Source organism: Dermacentor andersoni, chromosome 9, assembly GCF_023375885.2.
Source record: "Dermacentor andersoni chromosome 9, qqDerAnde1_hic_scaffold, whole genome shotgun sequence".
NCBI classification, from domain to species: Eukaryota; Metazoa; Arthropoda; class Arachnida; order Ixodida; family Ixodidae; genus Dermacentor; species Dermacentor andersoni.
The window spans coordinates 51827539-51843520 of record NC_092822.1 but is presented as its reverse complement, the minus strand read 5'-3'; the positions used below and the strand labels follow the sequence as shown (position 1 = coordinate 51843520).

Below are 15982 nucleotides of genomic sequence, written 5' to 3'. Positions count from 1 at the left end.
CGATTAAACGCGCACAACCCGATCTCGTACGACACATACGCCGCAATCCGGAGCGGGGCCCGTGCCCGTTTTTGTTTTCGTTATTTTTGCTCGACGCGCCGGAACCATCTGGAGCCGTGCCTTAGTATTGACGTTTATTTTTTTCGCTCACAAGGTCCTCGCATTGTCGCCACAAGTGACTGTCGTCGCCGTCCCCCATAGCCGCGCTCGCTCAAGTTGCTTGTCATTGATTGTAGTTACTTTCCGTCTTCACGGTCGGCCTTTTCAAACGTACACGTGGGGTGTTTCCGCGTGTCGGTCTGCAAGACCGTTCGTTTCACCTTGACAGTTTTGTTTCCGATTCCTCGCTCGTACCCGTCTTTCAGCTCGAACGCGATCTGCGTTGTTATCAAAAGCTCTGAACTAGTTGAGACTTGCGCCGCGGGGCAGCTGTGTTGATCCTAACTGTCATTCGCTCGTGACCGCCGGCGCGGTCGAAATGCCCTCTGCAAACAACCGCGGCGGCCTTTTCCACTTCGCTGGGTGGCTTTGCCTGCGTGGCGCACGTTCGATTCCTTTGCCCGAGTGTTGCGTTTGATAATAATTGCAGATAACTTCAAGTCATTGCGAACTAGATTGCGAACTTCTGCGGGGTTGCACTATCTGGGGTGCTTGCTTTGTGGGGTATGTTGCGTAATACGCTTTGATATGTGTGTTGCATAGTGTCGACTGCACAGAAGAAGAAAGAGGGAAAAGTAACGTTGCTGTTGCTATTAACCACAAGATAGAAATACTACTCCGTTGTGCTGATAATAGGTAGTTTCAGTTTGCATGCACCGCTTCCGCTATAACAAAATAATTGTATATGTCTACAGAGGCTACTTGTTAGCCACTGAAGACGGAATCTTGAGAAGAAAAATATCCTACAGGGTTAAAAAAGAAAAATGTATCCTCTAGTCAGGAACCAGCTTGGATCTTCTTACTCCTTGTGGTGCTTCGGCTAGTTTTTGTGTTGGTATTGTGAAACTTAATAGACTAAACTTGGGAATATAGAAATAAATAAAAACATGCTGAGTGCTAGTCTGAGAGTGGTGCTGTTCTGTTTACTACAGTGCAAAAGAAAAAAAAAAAAGAATGGTACTGAAGATGTGGTGATGTTTCCAAAAAGGACAAGCACTTTATTGAAGTTTTAATTCATTTGCAACATTTAGCCAGTTTCTTTGCGATTCTGACATACTTATTCAAGTTTAATGTGGGGCTCTTGACTTACGACAAGAAGACCATGTTTAACATGGAATTTGTTTTTGCAGCAATCTTACTTTCATAATTTGTTTGCTAAAAATTAGGAAGTTTTAACTTGCAAAGTTTGTTGCGTTACCCACACATTATGACATTGCTCTTGTTATAAAAAACTGTGCGCATTTCTTTCTGCCGTGATATTGCAACCCAACCTAAGGTATTGCCTAGGAAGTGTAGCACAAAACACAGGAAAACTTAAGGGCAAACTTTATGTTGGGGCCAACTGTGACCTCTGTTCCAATATATGTAAAATTTTCGCAGAGGTGACAGCTGGACTGATTTCAATAAAATTTGTTGCATTTAAGAGAGAATGCTGAATTCCAACCGCTGTAGGAATTTAGAGTCTCATAATTTTTCAGAATATTGACAAGACTGAGTCGCAAAGCTTGCGTATCCGTGAATCCACACCAAAAACAGATTTGACAGCTCTATAAACTGGTCTTTTAGAGCATTTCATGTGGACAAATTTGACATACAGCTACAATTGCTTGATTGCTCCAATGCTCGCGAGGGTTTTGCAATAGTCCTATACCCTAATGAATTATATATTTCAGAGTGGCGTATCAATTCCAGATGTCTCAACACGTGCATTCTTGAAAAGTGTGTAACTGTCTCTTAGTACCAAGTTACAGAGTGTTTCACTTGACTCTTCAGTTTGTTTTATTTATTTATTTATTTATTTATTTTTCAAATTCTGGGATTAAAAAATTGTTAAAGATTGATAGCCTAAATAAAAAGTATTACTCGTTACAGTCAACAGATTTTAACTTTTACTTTTAAATGCAACAAAAACAAACTAAAATTTAAAATTAAAATATGTGCAGTGGTTACCAAGAAATGCGATTTCTCCATTTTCATCTATTTCATATGGGAGCTTCCTGAAGTAAACATTCCTCTTAACCTGGGTCATTCATTAGACTTGACTAGCGCTGCTTTCTAATGCAGGCTATTCGAATTCCTGCATTGCACTTTTCTGAAATGTGCGGCATAGTGCAATTTACCTACTCTTATTTTTTTTCTGCAGAAGAGATCAAGAATGAAATCAAGAACCAAGCACCAAGGTATGGGATCTGGCATTGACAACAGCACTTGTATTTTTACAAGCCGTGTTTACATTTGCAATGTGTTTCATAAATTTCCATTAAATCCTGCATGGTTGAATGCACAGTGTGCCTGTGAAACTAAGCCGAGCAGATTTCTAATTGAATGCAATGGTATGTTGAACATAGGAGCAAATGTTTAGATTGTGGTTATCTTTGGAGTTATGAACATATTTTGGATCCACACTAACCCACTTACAACCTCTTTCAGTTTGGAAGCTACCATGCGCATTGATGAAAGTTTTGCATCTTAATTGGGATGGTTAAAGTTTGCTTGGAGCTGTGTTCGGGTCATGGAAGTGATTTTATGCCACATTTGTATTGGCCACCCACATCTTGTTCATAAATTTTTATTGGAAACTGAAGAAAAACCATTGTCTAATCAATGCGAGCAACTTCTTACAGTAAACCATGTTTTAACATGTGTGGCCTTGGAGCAGAAAAGACAAACGCTTTCATGAACTTTATAAAACACTAATACCACTTCATCCCTCTTTGACCGTATCGGAGAGTGCACTTGTATCCCTTGACGATGGGTTTGAGTGTTTAGAGGTAGCAACTCTCTAAAATAAACTAGTGGATTAATGATTTTTGTTGCTTCAGGTGTTTTATCTGACTGTAAAACCTTGCCTTGGTAGTTGGCGCTCCATAGCTTCAGTTGTTTCTGTGCAACCCGACATAGCCAATATGACTGCTGCACGGTGTATTTTCGATCACGGTCAAGCCCAAACGGGATTGAATTCTTTTACAGCCATTGGCTCTTGCACAGAGAGGTCAATTGCATTCAAGAAATGCATTGTGTAACACTTGCATAATGTCAGTAGGGTAGATGGTTGACTTTGTTCTGCAACATCACTGAAGTTTTCTGCATATATATTAAAAACACATGATTGAGGAGGCTTAAAGATGTTGTGACCCGAGATAGAGGAAGATCCACAATTAGGGGTGTGCGAATACAGTGCAGTCCACTTATAACGATACCACATATAACGATATATCGGTTATAACGATGGGTCGACATGAGAGTGTCATTTTATGCATTAGGTCTATGGGGAAAAAAACCATTTATAACGATAGGTTATTCACCGCATATCGGATATAACGATAAAAATTTTGCAGTCTGGACGGCGTTTTCCGTGCCAAATAATCGTAACGTTTGCGTTGCTTAGTTCCCTGAAGCGAACGATGTCGAGACGAGGCGATGTTTACCTCCGCAAGTTCGTATCTGCCGCCATTACCGCGCAGCGTGTCTCGCCCCGCCCGTGCACGAGTAGGCGCAGCCAACGTTGGCGCAGCGCGCCACAAGATGGCGCTAGCTGCTTCATGCGCGTCGGCCACAGTCGCTCCGAAAGAGAGAGAAAGAAAAAAAGAAGCGACAAGCAAAGCGGCGCGGTGGCGCCCGTCCCGCGTCTCTGTCGCGATAGCAGGCTGACGCCACCGAAGCAGCGTGCAACCAACGGTTCAACCCAGTTCGAAGATGGCGCTGACAAAGCGCAAAGCTGTGTCGCTTGACACGAAGATGGATATTTTGCAGGACTCTCGATGCGGCTTCAAGGTGAGCGCCCTCGTGAAGAAGTATGAGCTCGTCCAGTTAACGATATCAACCATCTTGAAAACCGGGAGCACCGCGATTGTGAAGGCAGGAGCTATCAGCGGCCATTCCGATCAGCGCATCCGATCAGCGGAAAAGGGGTTAGATACCCTTTGTACGCCGATGTTGAAGAGGTGCTTTACCAGTGGTTCATCACCAATTGCTTCAAGAAGGCGGGCTTTGTGCGTAAGGACGAACATCCCCAACCCGCTGAGACTGACCCGGTGGAAGTCGCTGACATAACCGAGCTCTGGGAGCTCGTTCCTACTGGTGACACAGGTGGTGTGTCGAAGGAGGAGTTTTTGACTGCAGACAGTGCTGCCTCGTTCTGCGATGAGGTCACCGACGAGGCGATCGCCGAAGATGTGCTGTCTCGACAGACGCAAAGTTGTGCGACGGTGGCGACGGCATCAGCGACAGTGACAACGAGATCGACAGTGGCTCCTTGACCCCGACCACGATGTCCACGCAAAGTGCACTGTCGTCGATCGACTCCTTAATTGATTTTATGCATGCTAAAGGATTGCCGCCAGTGTTCGCGCAGCAGCTGGAATCCATGCACACCGCGGTTGTGAAGCTGAAGCTTCCGCAAAAGCAAGTGCAGATTTCGGACTATTTCGGCGCGCCTAATCCTTGACACGGTCATTGGCGCTAGAAATAAAGTTTGTTTTTCACGGCCTACTGTATACATCATCTATTCTTTAGAGCAAGTAGCGAATTCGAGTTCAGAGCTGCAAAGGTAAAGAGCGCAAACGCGTTTAAATTTTTTTTTTTTTGATAACTGCAGTCCAGATATAGCGATCATCGGTTATAACGATCATATTTTTCGTCTTTCTCGATATCGTTATAAGTGGACTGCACTGTATTCAACACTTTCGAATAGTGAACCGAATAGTGATTCAGCCTTCGAATCGAATAGCCACTATTCGTAAATGCAAATATCTTTAAATTGTATTTCAAATATTTCAGAGCTTCAGCTGTGCCTCAATAACATAAAATTGTAGCAAAAGTACGGTACATTTTCACCTCTGCAGGCTTAGCAAGGACATAAAGCATAAGAACTTGCATAGTGGAGCAGGCTACGTCACTTAGGTAGCCATACTTTACAGACTGTACAGCGATTATTTGCATTCTCTGATGATCCGTGTGCATGTAAAGAAGCTACTTGTTTGCTCCTAATGCTCCATTTGTGCTTTTAATAAAGAACGCTTCATAACGTACTATGTAATGAGAGAAACTTGCTAACTTTAACAGTACTGAGATGTGAACATCTTTTTATATTATTGTGAGAACGGCTATTCATTATTCAGAAACTATTCGAAAAGTGTTCGATTCGATTCACTTCTGGCACTATTAGATTCGTATTTGATTGGGTCTTAAAAATTACTATTTGCACACCCCTACCAACAATGTAACATATCAATGCCCATGCGATTATTCGAGAACACATTATACTTTTTTATAAATATAAATTGTGCATCTAATAAAGCTTTCATGCTGTAGTGCTTTGGTCAGTCTAGGATTTCGGTTTGATTTTCTTTATTAGTATTAAAATCATTGCACCTCTCTTTGACCCTTTATGAGCTGGGTATTTTGGGCGTTTCTACCTGCTGTATGCTGGAGATATTACAGTGAAGTTGTTAAGGGACATTCACAGGTCTGTTCGTTTGGCAAAGGCCAGCGTGCAACAGCGTGATCAATATTAAATCTAAAAGTGAAGCAGTATGTGTCCGAGCCCTGAATTTGCTTTGGAATGTAATGATTAATTATTATAAAACAAATGTTACCTTGCGTATATGTGAATTGAATAGAGAGTTATATATATATACGTATATATATATATATATATATATATATATATATGGCAAATTTACATGACTTATTACGTTTTTTTTTTTTCAGCCAGTAATTTGTAATTTTTGTTTCTCACATCGTATCGTACTGGCTCGGTGTCAGAGGTCACCTAACAGTTTGCACATCTGCACTCAAATGCAAGGCCATAGACCATCGAATTGACCTAGCATTTGCGGAGGGTGTGAGCGGATTACGTCATACAGTACGTCATTACATCATACTCATACATCAACAACAGCTTCGCTGTCTTTGATGTATGAGGGACGTTTGGAAAGTAAGTTTCGTCATTTTTTCTTTAAGAGAAGATGGTACACCAGGTGAAACAAACAAATGTCATAAGAATCCATGCCCTTTTCTAGCTCAGTGATGGAATGAGCATCGGCGGAGGAGGAATGACGCATGCACAGAGCACCAAAGACGAGCGAGTAGTAGCAGATTGGCATGCCTGAGGTTTGAGTGCAAATCACGATGGCAGACGAGACGTGTGCTGACAACGCGGTCGGCAATGGAAGTGCTTGCTGTCATCTGGTATGAATGGGCACATGTTTCCTGCATTGAAAACTGCACTCTCGGGACGTCACTTCCAAAACAATGCTGAGGTGGAGCAGGCTGTGCGACAATTCCTCGCATCCCAGGGCACCGAGTTTTACGAGAGTTGTTTTTTCAAACTGATTGCACACTATGACAGCTGTCTCCATGTCGGTGGCGACTATATAGAAAAATAATGCAAAGTGTATAGTCCATGATGCCATGGTGTATTTTTCTTTTTTTTCGGGGGGCAATAATGTTTCAGTGTGAAAATAAATTATGAAACTTACTTCCGGAACGTCCCTCATATCAATGGCACAGATTGAAATAGATCTGCGAAGGATGTTTTAATATTGCACTAAATAAATGCATAGTGAAAAGCAAGCCTGCCACTCTGGTATCCCTAGCCAATCTACTTTACTTTTGCTTGTCTGGTTCTTGTTTTCCGAGTAATAACCCGGTCGAAAGGTGTGATTGCTTACTTCAACTTTCGATCTTTAGTCCTTGATCCCATTATGGTGCTTTCATACACAATATAGTTGTCAGCCAATCAGTGCCCACTTTGTGATTTTTCTCTTCATAAATGTTCAGTGACCAGGAAACGTCATCGGCGCTTCCGCTACCCAAGGGCCAGGCGGGGCTGGAAGCAGAGAAGTACCTGCTGCCTTTCGAACTGGCTTGCCAGTCCAAGTCACCGCGCATTGTCATGACGGCGCTAGACTGCATCCAGAAGCTCATCGCCTACGGACACCTCACGGGTAACCTGCCGGACCCCATGGAGCCCGGGAAGCTGCTCATTGACCGCATCGTCGAGACCATCTGTGGGTGTTTCCAGGTAGGCTGCTGGTTTAGGTGCATCTTGTTATGGGTTAACATATGACACATGCAGGATTTCAAGCAAAGAACCATAGTCCGAAGCAAACAGTTTACTAGCTGAAACTGTGCCCCCTAAACATCGATGAAACCGAATACACCAGACTCCACTTAAACAATACTTAGAGGGACAGAAAGATGCGTTTTGTTTGTCCGAAGTTTCATTTAAGAGAAGGACAGAAAATCGCCAAGACTCGTTTTGTTTTGAAAACAGTATTGAGTGTTTTGATATTACTCTGGTGAAAAAAAATTGACTTTATTACGCTCTGCTTCTAATATTGCAGCTTCTTTTGTGCAAGGTTGGTGTTCACGTGCGTAAAAAATTCGCAATATTTGTTTGTACTCTTCATGTTCAAAATGGCGCTGCGGACTTTCAACCGCATATCTTGCTGACAGGTCCGAAACTATAACTGGCCCTGTCACACTAATAGTACAGTCAAACCTCGATATAATGTTGTGCTTGCAGTGTGAGACTTTGTTGAATCACAAATTTTGTTAATTTGGCGTTTTAGAGTTTCACCAGTAAAAGTAATTTCACTAATTCCCAGAACATTCCTGGTAGATAGTGTCCTGTCAGTAAGCACTTACAAACGTTGTAAAAAGTTGGGCCGTAATAGCGCGGTTATAAGCACCAGAACGTGTGGTGCAGATCGCGACACACAATAAATCTGGGATGCCATGGCTGTCCGCGCTTAGTGCCCGCAGCCATCATTGGATGGTGCCCACACTAAAAAAGTATAGAAATATACAGATATTCGTCGTGTGAAAAACAAAATGTTGTAGTTCCTTCAGGTTGGCGGAGCATTGATGGCGATAGGAAAGAGAAAACTGCACAAAGTAAGGTTCGTAGTTTTATTCATGTCACACGCACTCAGGCAAACATGAGCAGGGGCCCTATAATGTAAAACTATTCCAATATGTTTTTATTCCAATCTCCTGACATCAAATCAGGCGAATTTGGGGGTGGGGGGGATGTCCAAAAATGTTTTTGACCAATCGCGGAGGGCTGGTTGCAGAATCGGAATAGAAAAGTTTGGAATAGCTTTATGGTATAGTGCCCAGATCTTACTCGATGACCATGAACACTTGCTGTCACAACACAAGTGGACGCGCGCATGGAAACACAATGTGCATCGAGGCAGCGACCATCTCGGCTCGGCCTTTGCATTTGCTGCAGATAACCTCCAAGGTACTTCACGTGGCTTGCGTATGGACAGCTAGGTGCAGCCTGGACAAGAGTAGAAAAGGAGACACGTGTATCTCCTGCGCACTTGATCACATGACAACGGTTATCCCCTCCCCACCCTTTCTGCAGTGAAGGAATTGTCGGCTCTCCTGTTCTCCGAGCAGCCACACGCGCCACTGCTTCCTCCCCAAGTTGTTTATCAATGTGACAGATGGTGCCACAATGTTTTTCATGTGCAGTTTTCACATGTGCACTGAAACTTTTCGTGTGGAAGGACGCTTGCAAATAACCTTTGCCTTGGTTGACATATTTATAGTCTTGCTGCACAGCCGTGATTACAGGGACAGCCGCAGCATGTTCATGCGCCTCTAAATTAGATGCGCAGTTTTAGGGATGCTGCAACATGGTGGACTTGTATATAAACGCGCATCCTTGTCTTCATCATCATTGCCTTTCGCTCGTTTTCTTGCACATTCTTGCATTTTCTCGCACTTCCCCCATGCAGAGTACCAGGTCAGCAAGCTCTAGCTCAGGCCAACTTCTCAGCCTTTCTGGAAATAAATTTCTCTCTCTTGTGCACATTGGCTTCAATCCTTTTAAAAATGAACTTGAAAGCCATTGCATGAAATATTAATCCTTGATGTGAAGTTAGACACGTATGGTACTGCGTGGTTTAATGTTGTTCTTGCCATCAGCTTCTTAAAAAAGTGACACTAAGTTAATCTAGGCTGTTATGCTGCTACAGACGACGAAAAGCACACATGTGCATTTCAGACACTGAGATTAAATGAATATGAGGACACATGCCGATCCTCCACATGATAATACATCATCTCTATTTTTAGGCAAGGGTAAGCGGTTTTCATCATAGCAAAATGTGAGGATTCAGTTACTTTGCTTACCTACTTGGATATGCTGCTTTCAACACACAACTGCATCAGTTAAGCAAAAAATGGGCATTTAAAGCTATTAAAGCTGTTCTTGCTTTTCGAGTCACAGTAGGAGATCTTTACCAGCTGAAACCCGGCCTTTTACACGGTTATAAATTTTGCACTTGGCGTTTGAAGTTACATCATATTTTCACTACCTTAGTCAGCCCTACCGGTGCTAAGTATGCTATCTGTAGTCTTCCTCCTAGCTCGGCAGCAGACATGATTAAGGTATCTTCCTTGTACAGTGGGCACTTTTTGTGTCACGTGCACTGGTCAGTGTCTATTTTTAGTCCATGTCTTATTTTTAAGCCTCCAACCCCTTCTAGTCACGTGCCAACTGGCCCAACAGTAGACACTACTGAGAGACCTAAAACAGTGTTGCTTCCACAGGGCCCGACGACAGACGACGGTGTGCAGCTCCAAATAATCAAGGCACTGCTGACGGTCGTCACGAGCCAGTGGTGCGAGGTGCACGAGGGCAGCGTGCTGCAGCCCGTGCGCACGTGTTACAACATCTACCTCGCGTCACGCAACCTTGTCAATCAGACCACCGCCATAGCCACGCTCACCCAGATGCTCAACGTCATCTTTGCACGCATGGAGGCGTGCTCCGCTGCCAACGGCAGCTCTGTCCCCGTTGTTGGCGGCGGCGGTGTGCCTATCACGACGACGCTGCCGGCTGCCATCTCTGCGCAGACCGAGCTGGGCTCTGCTGACACGGATTCACGACGCTCAGACAAGATCGGTCTGCCACAGGATATCAAAGACCAGATGGAAAATTCCAGGTGTGGAAGCCCTTTAATGAAAGAAATTCAGTTTCCTTTGAAAAAAAAAAAAGAAACAAAGCTGAAAACCAGTATAGCTACTTGTAGGCTTCGGTGCCGTATAAGCATACTGTGTACCGGGTACTACACTTTTGAAGGTAATAGAGCGTTTGCAGTGATCTTCTTTCTCTATTTGAACAGAACAGCAATCAAGGACAAGCTGTGATCTTCTTTCTCTAGTTGAACAGAAAGTTGAACAGAACAGCAATCAAGGACAAGCTATTATATGGTCTTGGTTCGTGATCCCGTACCAGGATGAATTTTTCTTTAACAGGAAAGCTTTCTTTCTGAGAAACCCAGATGAATTTTCTTTGTGGCTTCCTGCTGCACTCGGGTGGATGACAATTTTTACCTTTTGTGAATTTTTTCCTGTATGACAAATGAAACTTGAGGATTGAAAGTGGATTTGTTGTCACAGCTCCGTGGGTACAGTGTCGAAGTTACAGAAAAAAAACTTGACAACTAAAATATACAAAGCAGACACGAAGGCACCATGCGTGTCTGTCCTGTCTCTCTTAACTTTTGTCTTTTTGTGACTTTTGCATAACTTTATCATCTAGTGACTTGTGATGAGAAGGAGGGAGCATAAGAGCAAGTTTATTCACTTGCCTTTCACCTATTCTTTCTTTTACCCGGTGCAGCTCGGTGACGCCACCTTACATTGTAGAGCCCTCGCAGACCCCGCCTCCTGCAACATCATCTGTGACCGAGGACAGCACAGCCGAGGAGGACGACACAAGCAGTGTAGCCGATGATCGGAGTCGTGGAGTAAGTTGATGGGCCTGACATGGCAGCCTTCTCATTTATTGGCGTCAAGCCAGTTACTGGGAGCCCTTGGCCTCGTAAGGAGTGCAACTCGCCAAACCCAAGCGATGCAGCCAGAGAGCTGTGCCCAAACATTCAATTAGACGATAGAGCCTATATGTTGAGAAAGGGAGAGAGGAGGTATTAGCTTTTGCGCACAAAGGGCACAGCAACACAGTAACACAAACCCACAATGAGTACACAATAATGCTAACACATTGATACAGTGAAATCTCGATATAATGAACTTCAGGGGACCACGGCACATTGTTCGTTATTCTGAAAGGTCGTTATAGTAAAAGCCCCAAAATGAACCACTTTGCCTATCAACCCATCACTTTATCAGTTGTCACCGTATGAGCTATCCACGAAAACGTAGCTGTTGGCTCTTGGCCTGCGTTGCTGCTATTTTCCATGGATTCTGCCATGATGCACCATTGCAGCACTGTATACGCCTCGTGCACTGCCTATAGAGGCGCCGCTGATGGCCACCTAACGGACGCTTCCAACAGTATGTGCGGGAGCAGTAACAGACGACAACCCTTTGCAGCAAGGATGGCTGATGTTCGCGGCTGCGATTTCTCCTTTGTTCGGGTGCCAGACTGCTTTTTCTGCGGTGACAGCTGTAGGGAAGACGCTTACCTGTGTGGGAGCGGGTATGAACTCGATGTTACCGGTGTTTGGGACAACATGGTCCACATACGTGCCAGGTGCGTCCGGCAGGCAAACGCCATGAACCACATTTACATGAAGTGGAGCTCATGTTAACTAGCCAATAAATTCCGTTGAGTGATGCGATGTCCGGATCGTCTTTCTTTTTTAAATTTTACCCTTGCCGTAATGCTACTTCTGTATCTCAATAATAATAAGCACCCGTCATTAATGCAGACTTATATCTAACAAATCCGCACGGTGCGATGTCTGCATATGCTGTTGTTATTTTTCTGCCGATGAATACATGTGGCATCGCCGAATAAGTGCAGTCAAAGTCGCCTCAAGAAGAGTAATTGCGAATTTATTGATGGAAACGCGTACACTAGTCAACGAAGTCACTAAACGCAAGGGTTATTAAAAGCGTGTATTAGCGCTGTACCGCCGATGCAATTCTGCTGCATACGTCGATGAACAGCATACGCTGCTGTTTTTGCACTTTTAAATTCCCCAGGGGAGCTGCTTGGAAGTGTACAAAGATAAAGTCTAATCTTTAAGTACTTTTTTTTTATTTTACGGGAGAGAGGTGCCACATTTAAAGGCAGAGGAGCGCTAGTCAAAGTAGATGAGTGCTGGCGGCAAGGGCGGGTTTAGTCCTCTGCGGCGTAAGCATAATAAGAAATAATTCAGTTGAGTACAAAATTCACATGCAAGATGGGACTATGTTGTGAAACAAACAAATCACTCGACGTGTTAAGTCTGCTTGGGCAGCATCGAGGTGTGGTGACTTCCCAAACGTAACGCGAACTTTTCAGTGAAAAATGGAACAAAAATACCATATGCAGCAACTATTCGCAATTCTCGCCCTGAACTAACTATTTTCTAAACACATTTCCCCAAAAAATGCAATATCTAAGATGCCCTCGTGCGAAAGAAATAAAGCTGTTGCTTTATTATAAAGAATAAAGCACTTGCTTGGTATCATTCCGATAAGACACAGGGTGATTTATACCCTTTACAAACGAGGCAGGGTGAAAACCTCGCACCTCAAAAGAATCAGCAAGGGTTATGCATGAAGCAACCACCAATAGTTAAACATGTGCGAAGCCACGCATAAAATACATGTAAAAACATGAAGTGCGTGACAGCTGGTGCGAGGATTTACCGGGCCACATAAAGCCAACAATTTCAGTTCTTGCAAACTTAAGTAGCTTTAACATACAACAATATGCCCTCGTGCAGTCGTGCTGCCTAGCTAGCCCAACGCAGTAAAGAAGCGGAAAACAATGTAAGCGGCAAACGGCATTCCGAACTTTAGCGAAATGCCTTTAAACTGCATGCTGCACTGCAGACGAACTTCATCGCGGGTCTAACCATGATCAAGTGGAAAAAAACACCGACGCGAAAAAGGAAAGGATGGGAACAAGAAATTTCCCGCTGAAGTGACGATCCATTGCTACCGTTGCTCCCGCTGTTGAGGCTTTGCGCGGAATGATTAGAACCGTATTGCCGGCCCGTTTTTGCCGGTATTTGAGCCCCCCACCCACTAACAATTCTTCTTTGACATTCCTTGAAGCTTTGGCCACCCAACACATGCGAAGGGTGTTGCCTATTTTGCTCTGAAAACAGGAATAAGACAGAGAAGCACTATCAACTACACAACAAACTACGGCGCGCGGCTGGCTCCTCTCCCGTGTGTTCTGCGCAAGGCCGCCACCAGTGGCGAGTCCATTGGCGCACACTACGCGTATATAGAGTGGCACACACAAACAAGACATTGGCATTGAGAAAACCACCGACAAAGAAGAAGCTCCATGTTGCTTGCCTACAAAGCGTAATGTTTGTTTTTCACATTCCTTACCATGGTCACTGCAACTGTCTCACTCGAGGTGTACACCTGAACTATTCCAAAGTCCATCATCATCATCAGCCTGGTTAAGCCCACTGCAGGGCAAAGGCCTCTACCATATTTCTCCAACTACCCCGGTCATGTACTAATTGTGGCCATGTCGACCCTGCAAACTTCTTAATCTCATCCGCCCACCTAACTTTCTGCCGCCCCCTGTTATGCTTCCCTTCCCTTGGAATCCAGTCCATAACCCTTAATGACCATCGGTTATCTTCCCTTCTCATTACATGTCCTGCCCACGCCCATTTATTTTTCTTGATTTCAACTAAGATGTCATTAACTCGCGTTTGTTCCCTCACCCAATCTGCTCTTTATTTATCCCTTAACGTTACACCCATCATTCTTCTTTCCATAGCTCGTTCCAAAGTCCAAGCACATGTAAACGACACCTTCGCGAAAGTGCGGCCTTGTGGCATTCCCGCGAGCACTCGGGTAAAACATTATTTCATGGCTATCATGCAGTGCATATACACAGCTTATGGACACGCTTGCAGACGTTGTGCAGGAGCTACTTGCGCGTTCGCTGCCAGTGAGAGTGCAGTCAATTGTCTGCAAAGCTGCTGTGCATTTGTAAAAATAAACACGTAGTTTCTTTTTTTTTCTTAAAGGTACGGAGTCAACCTACCGTATTTACATGATTCTAGCGTGCTCTCGATTGTAACGAGCACCTGTTTTCCGTGACCAAAACAAAGGAAGAAAAAATCGACCTTGATTGTAACGCTCACCCGTTTGCCACGATCTAAAGAAGGAAAGGTCCTTTACAGTACCGCACAGCTCATTATTTCTTACAACAGCATCTCATTTGGAAAAACAAAGAGTTACTCCCAATGCACTAAAGTTGCCATAAATAAAAAAAGTCGCAGTTTCACCCAAAAGGCGAAGCATCGATTATGACAGCAAATTAGTAGAAAGCCATACAAAAAATAAGGACAGTAGTTTTATTGGCCGTATAAACTTTTAAACATTCTCTTGCTAACTAAACTAACAAGCATGGTGTCACGCCTGCACAAGCAAACATGAACACATCTCACGCGATGACCACAAAAACTATTTTATCAAAACGCTGGACTGGGGAAGTGCTGTAGCAGGAGCGAGCAAATTGACCGTTGTGCAGCCTCTCGCTTCAGTGCACACTAAGCAACGGGAACATAGTGCGATGCACCTAGATGCATAGACTCTGTCTCCATCGCAGATCGCTTTCAAGATAGGGACCGTGCGGCTGCACCATACGTAGCAGCCGCCGGAGTAGAAAGCTTCTTGTTTGCGCCTGTCCCACGCGCAAGTTTCAGGAACTCCGAACGCTCGTAATGCGGCCTGAGTTCCGTCCGCCTCCGCACACATGATCACTTTCCTTTTAATTGCGGCATCGTCATGAACGCGACATGTCTTTGCAGTTGGGACTTCCATGCTGATAGAGCAAATGCTGAAAACGGGAAGAACGGGAAGATGGACGTTGCACTCGAAGCGCGTGCAAGGCGGCCATTTGGAATGCTGATGGCGATATGGTAATGCAGATTTAGGGCCGCACTCGATTCCAACGCGCACGCAATTTTTGGACCTGTTTTATCGGGAAAAAAGTGCGCGTTAGATTCTAGTAACTACGGTACATTCCAGTTTATATGGTACTACTACTACCAGCACATCTTTGCAGCAGTAGTGACATAAAGAAACTCATTTGGATAGGTTTATTGATTCATCTTTTTCATTTGCAGGAGTCCTCAGAAGAAGTGGTGGCTACAGTGCTTCAGGAAATCCTGAACAGGGTAGTTGCAGGTTCTGGTGACGCACCGACATCGTCGTCGACGGTGTCCTCTACGCTCCCAAGGGCGGGATCTCAGGAGAGCGTAGCTGCTAGCTACGATGGTGGGGGTGCCGCGGTGCAGGCCCACTTTGCACATGTGGTGCAGAAAGATGCTTTCCTGGTCTTCCGATCGCTCTGCAAGCTCTCCATGAAGCCTTTGCCCGAGGGACAACCTGATCCCAGGTACCACTGCCAAACATTTTGTACCATGTTACAACTTGGTGTGGCAATGATCATCGCAAGGACAGCCTCCACTGATTATCATTGAGAGACAGCGTTCTCGGAGTGTGAAGCCACTTGTTTCGTGGGGGTGTTCGTCAGCAGCCCCTCAGAGCAGGCAAAAGTGACACACAGAATGGCACAACATTTAATAAAGTTAAACTCCACAACACAAGCACTAGTGCTAAACTTAACAAAAAACTTGCATCCTCACGAAGAATGGTCTCAAGTTATCCCTAGCCCTGGTCACAAGTTATCCCTAGCCCTTGTGGGGTACACGCTGCACACATGCGTACTTCCTACAGCAGTCCGAAGCAGTTTCCCCCTTGGGCAGTTCTGGATTCTGGAGCACTGGAATGTGCATGCTTGTAGGCATAGCATTGTCATAGCAACGGTTGTAGTGCGATTGCTTTGATCAGCAGCGTACGGGAT

At 44.5% G+C, this 15982-nt stretch overlaps 1 protein-coding gene across 2 annotated transcripts in view; it reads left to right on the top strand.

The window, feature by feature from the left end:
• The window catches only part of Sec71 (ADP ribosylation factor guanine nucleotide exchange factor Sec71), a 64071-nt gene that overhangs the window by 820 nt on the left and 47269 nt on the right, over window positions 1–15982 (top strand). For both annotated transcript variants that reach the window (XM_050175864.3, XM_050175865.3), the window contains exons 2-6: window positions 2303–2339; window positions 6943–7186; window positions 9733–10127; window positions 10808–10934; window positions 15243–15514. In XM_050175864.3, the coding sequence (XP_050031821.2) occupies window positions 2303–2339; window positions 6943–7186; window positions 9733–10127; window positions 10808–10934; window positions 15243–15514 (1075 nt within the window). The remainder of the gene's footprint in view (window positions 1–2302; window positions 2340–6942; window positions 7187–9732; window positions 10128–10807; window positions 10935–15242; window positions 15515–15982) is intronic.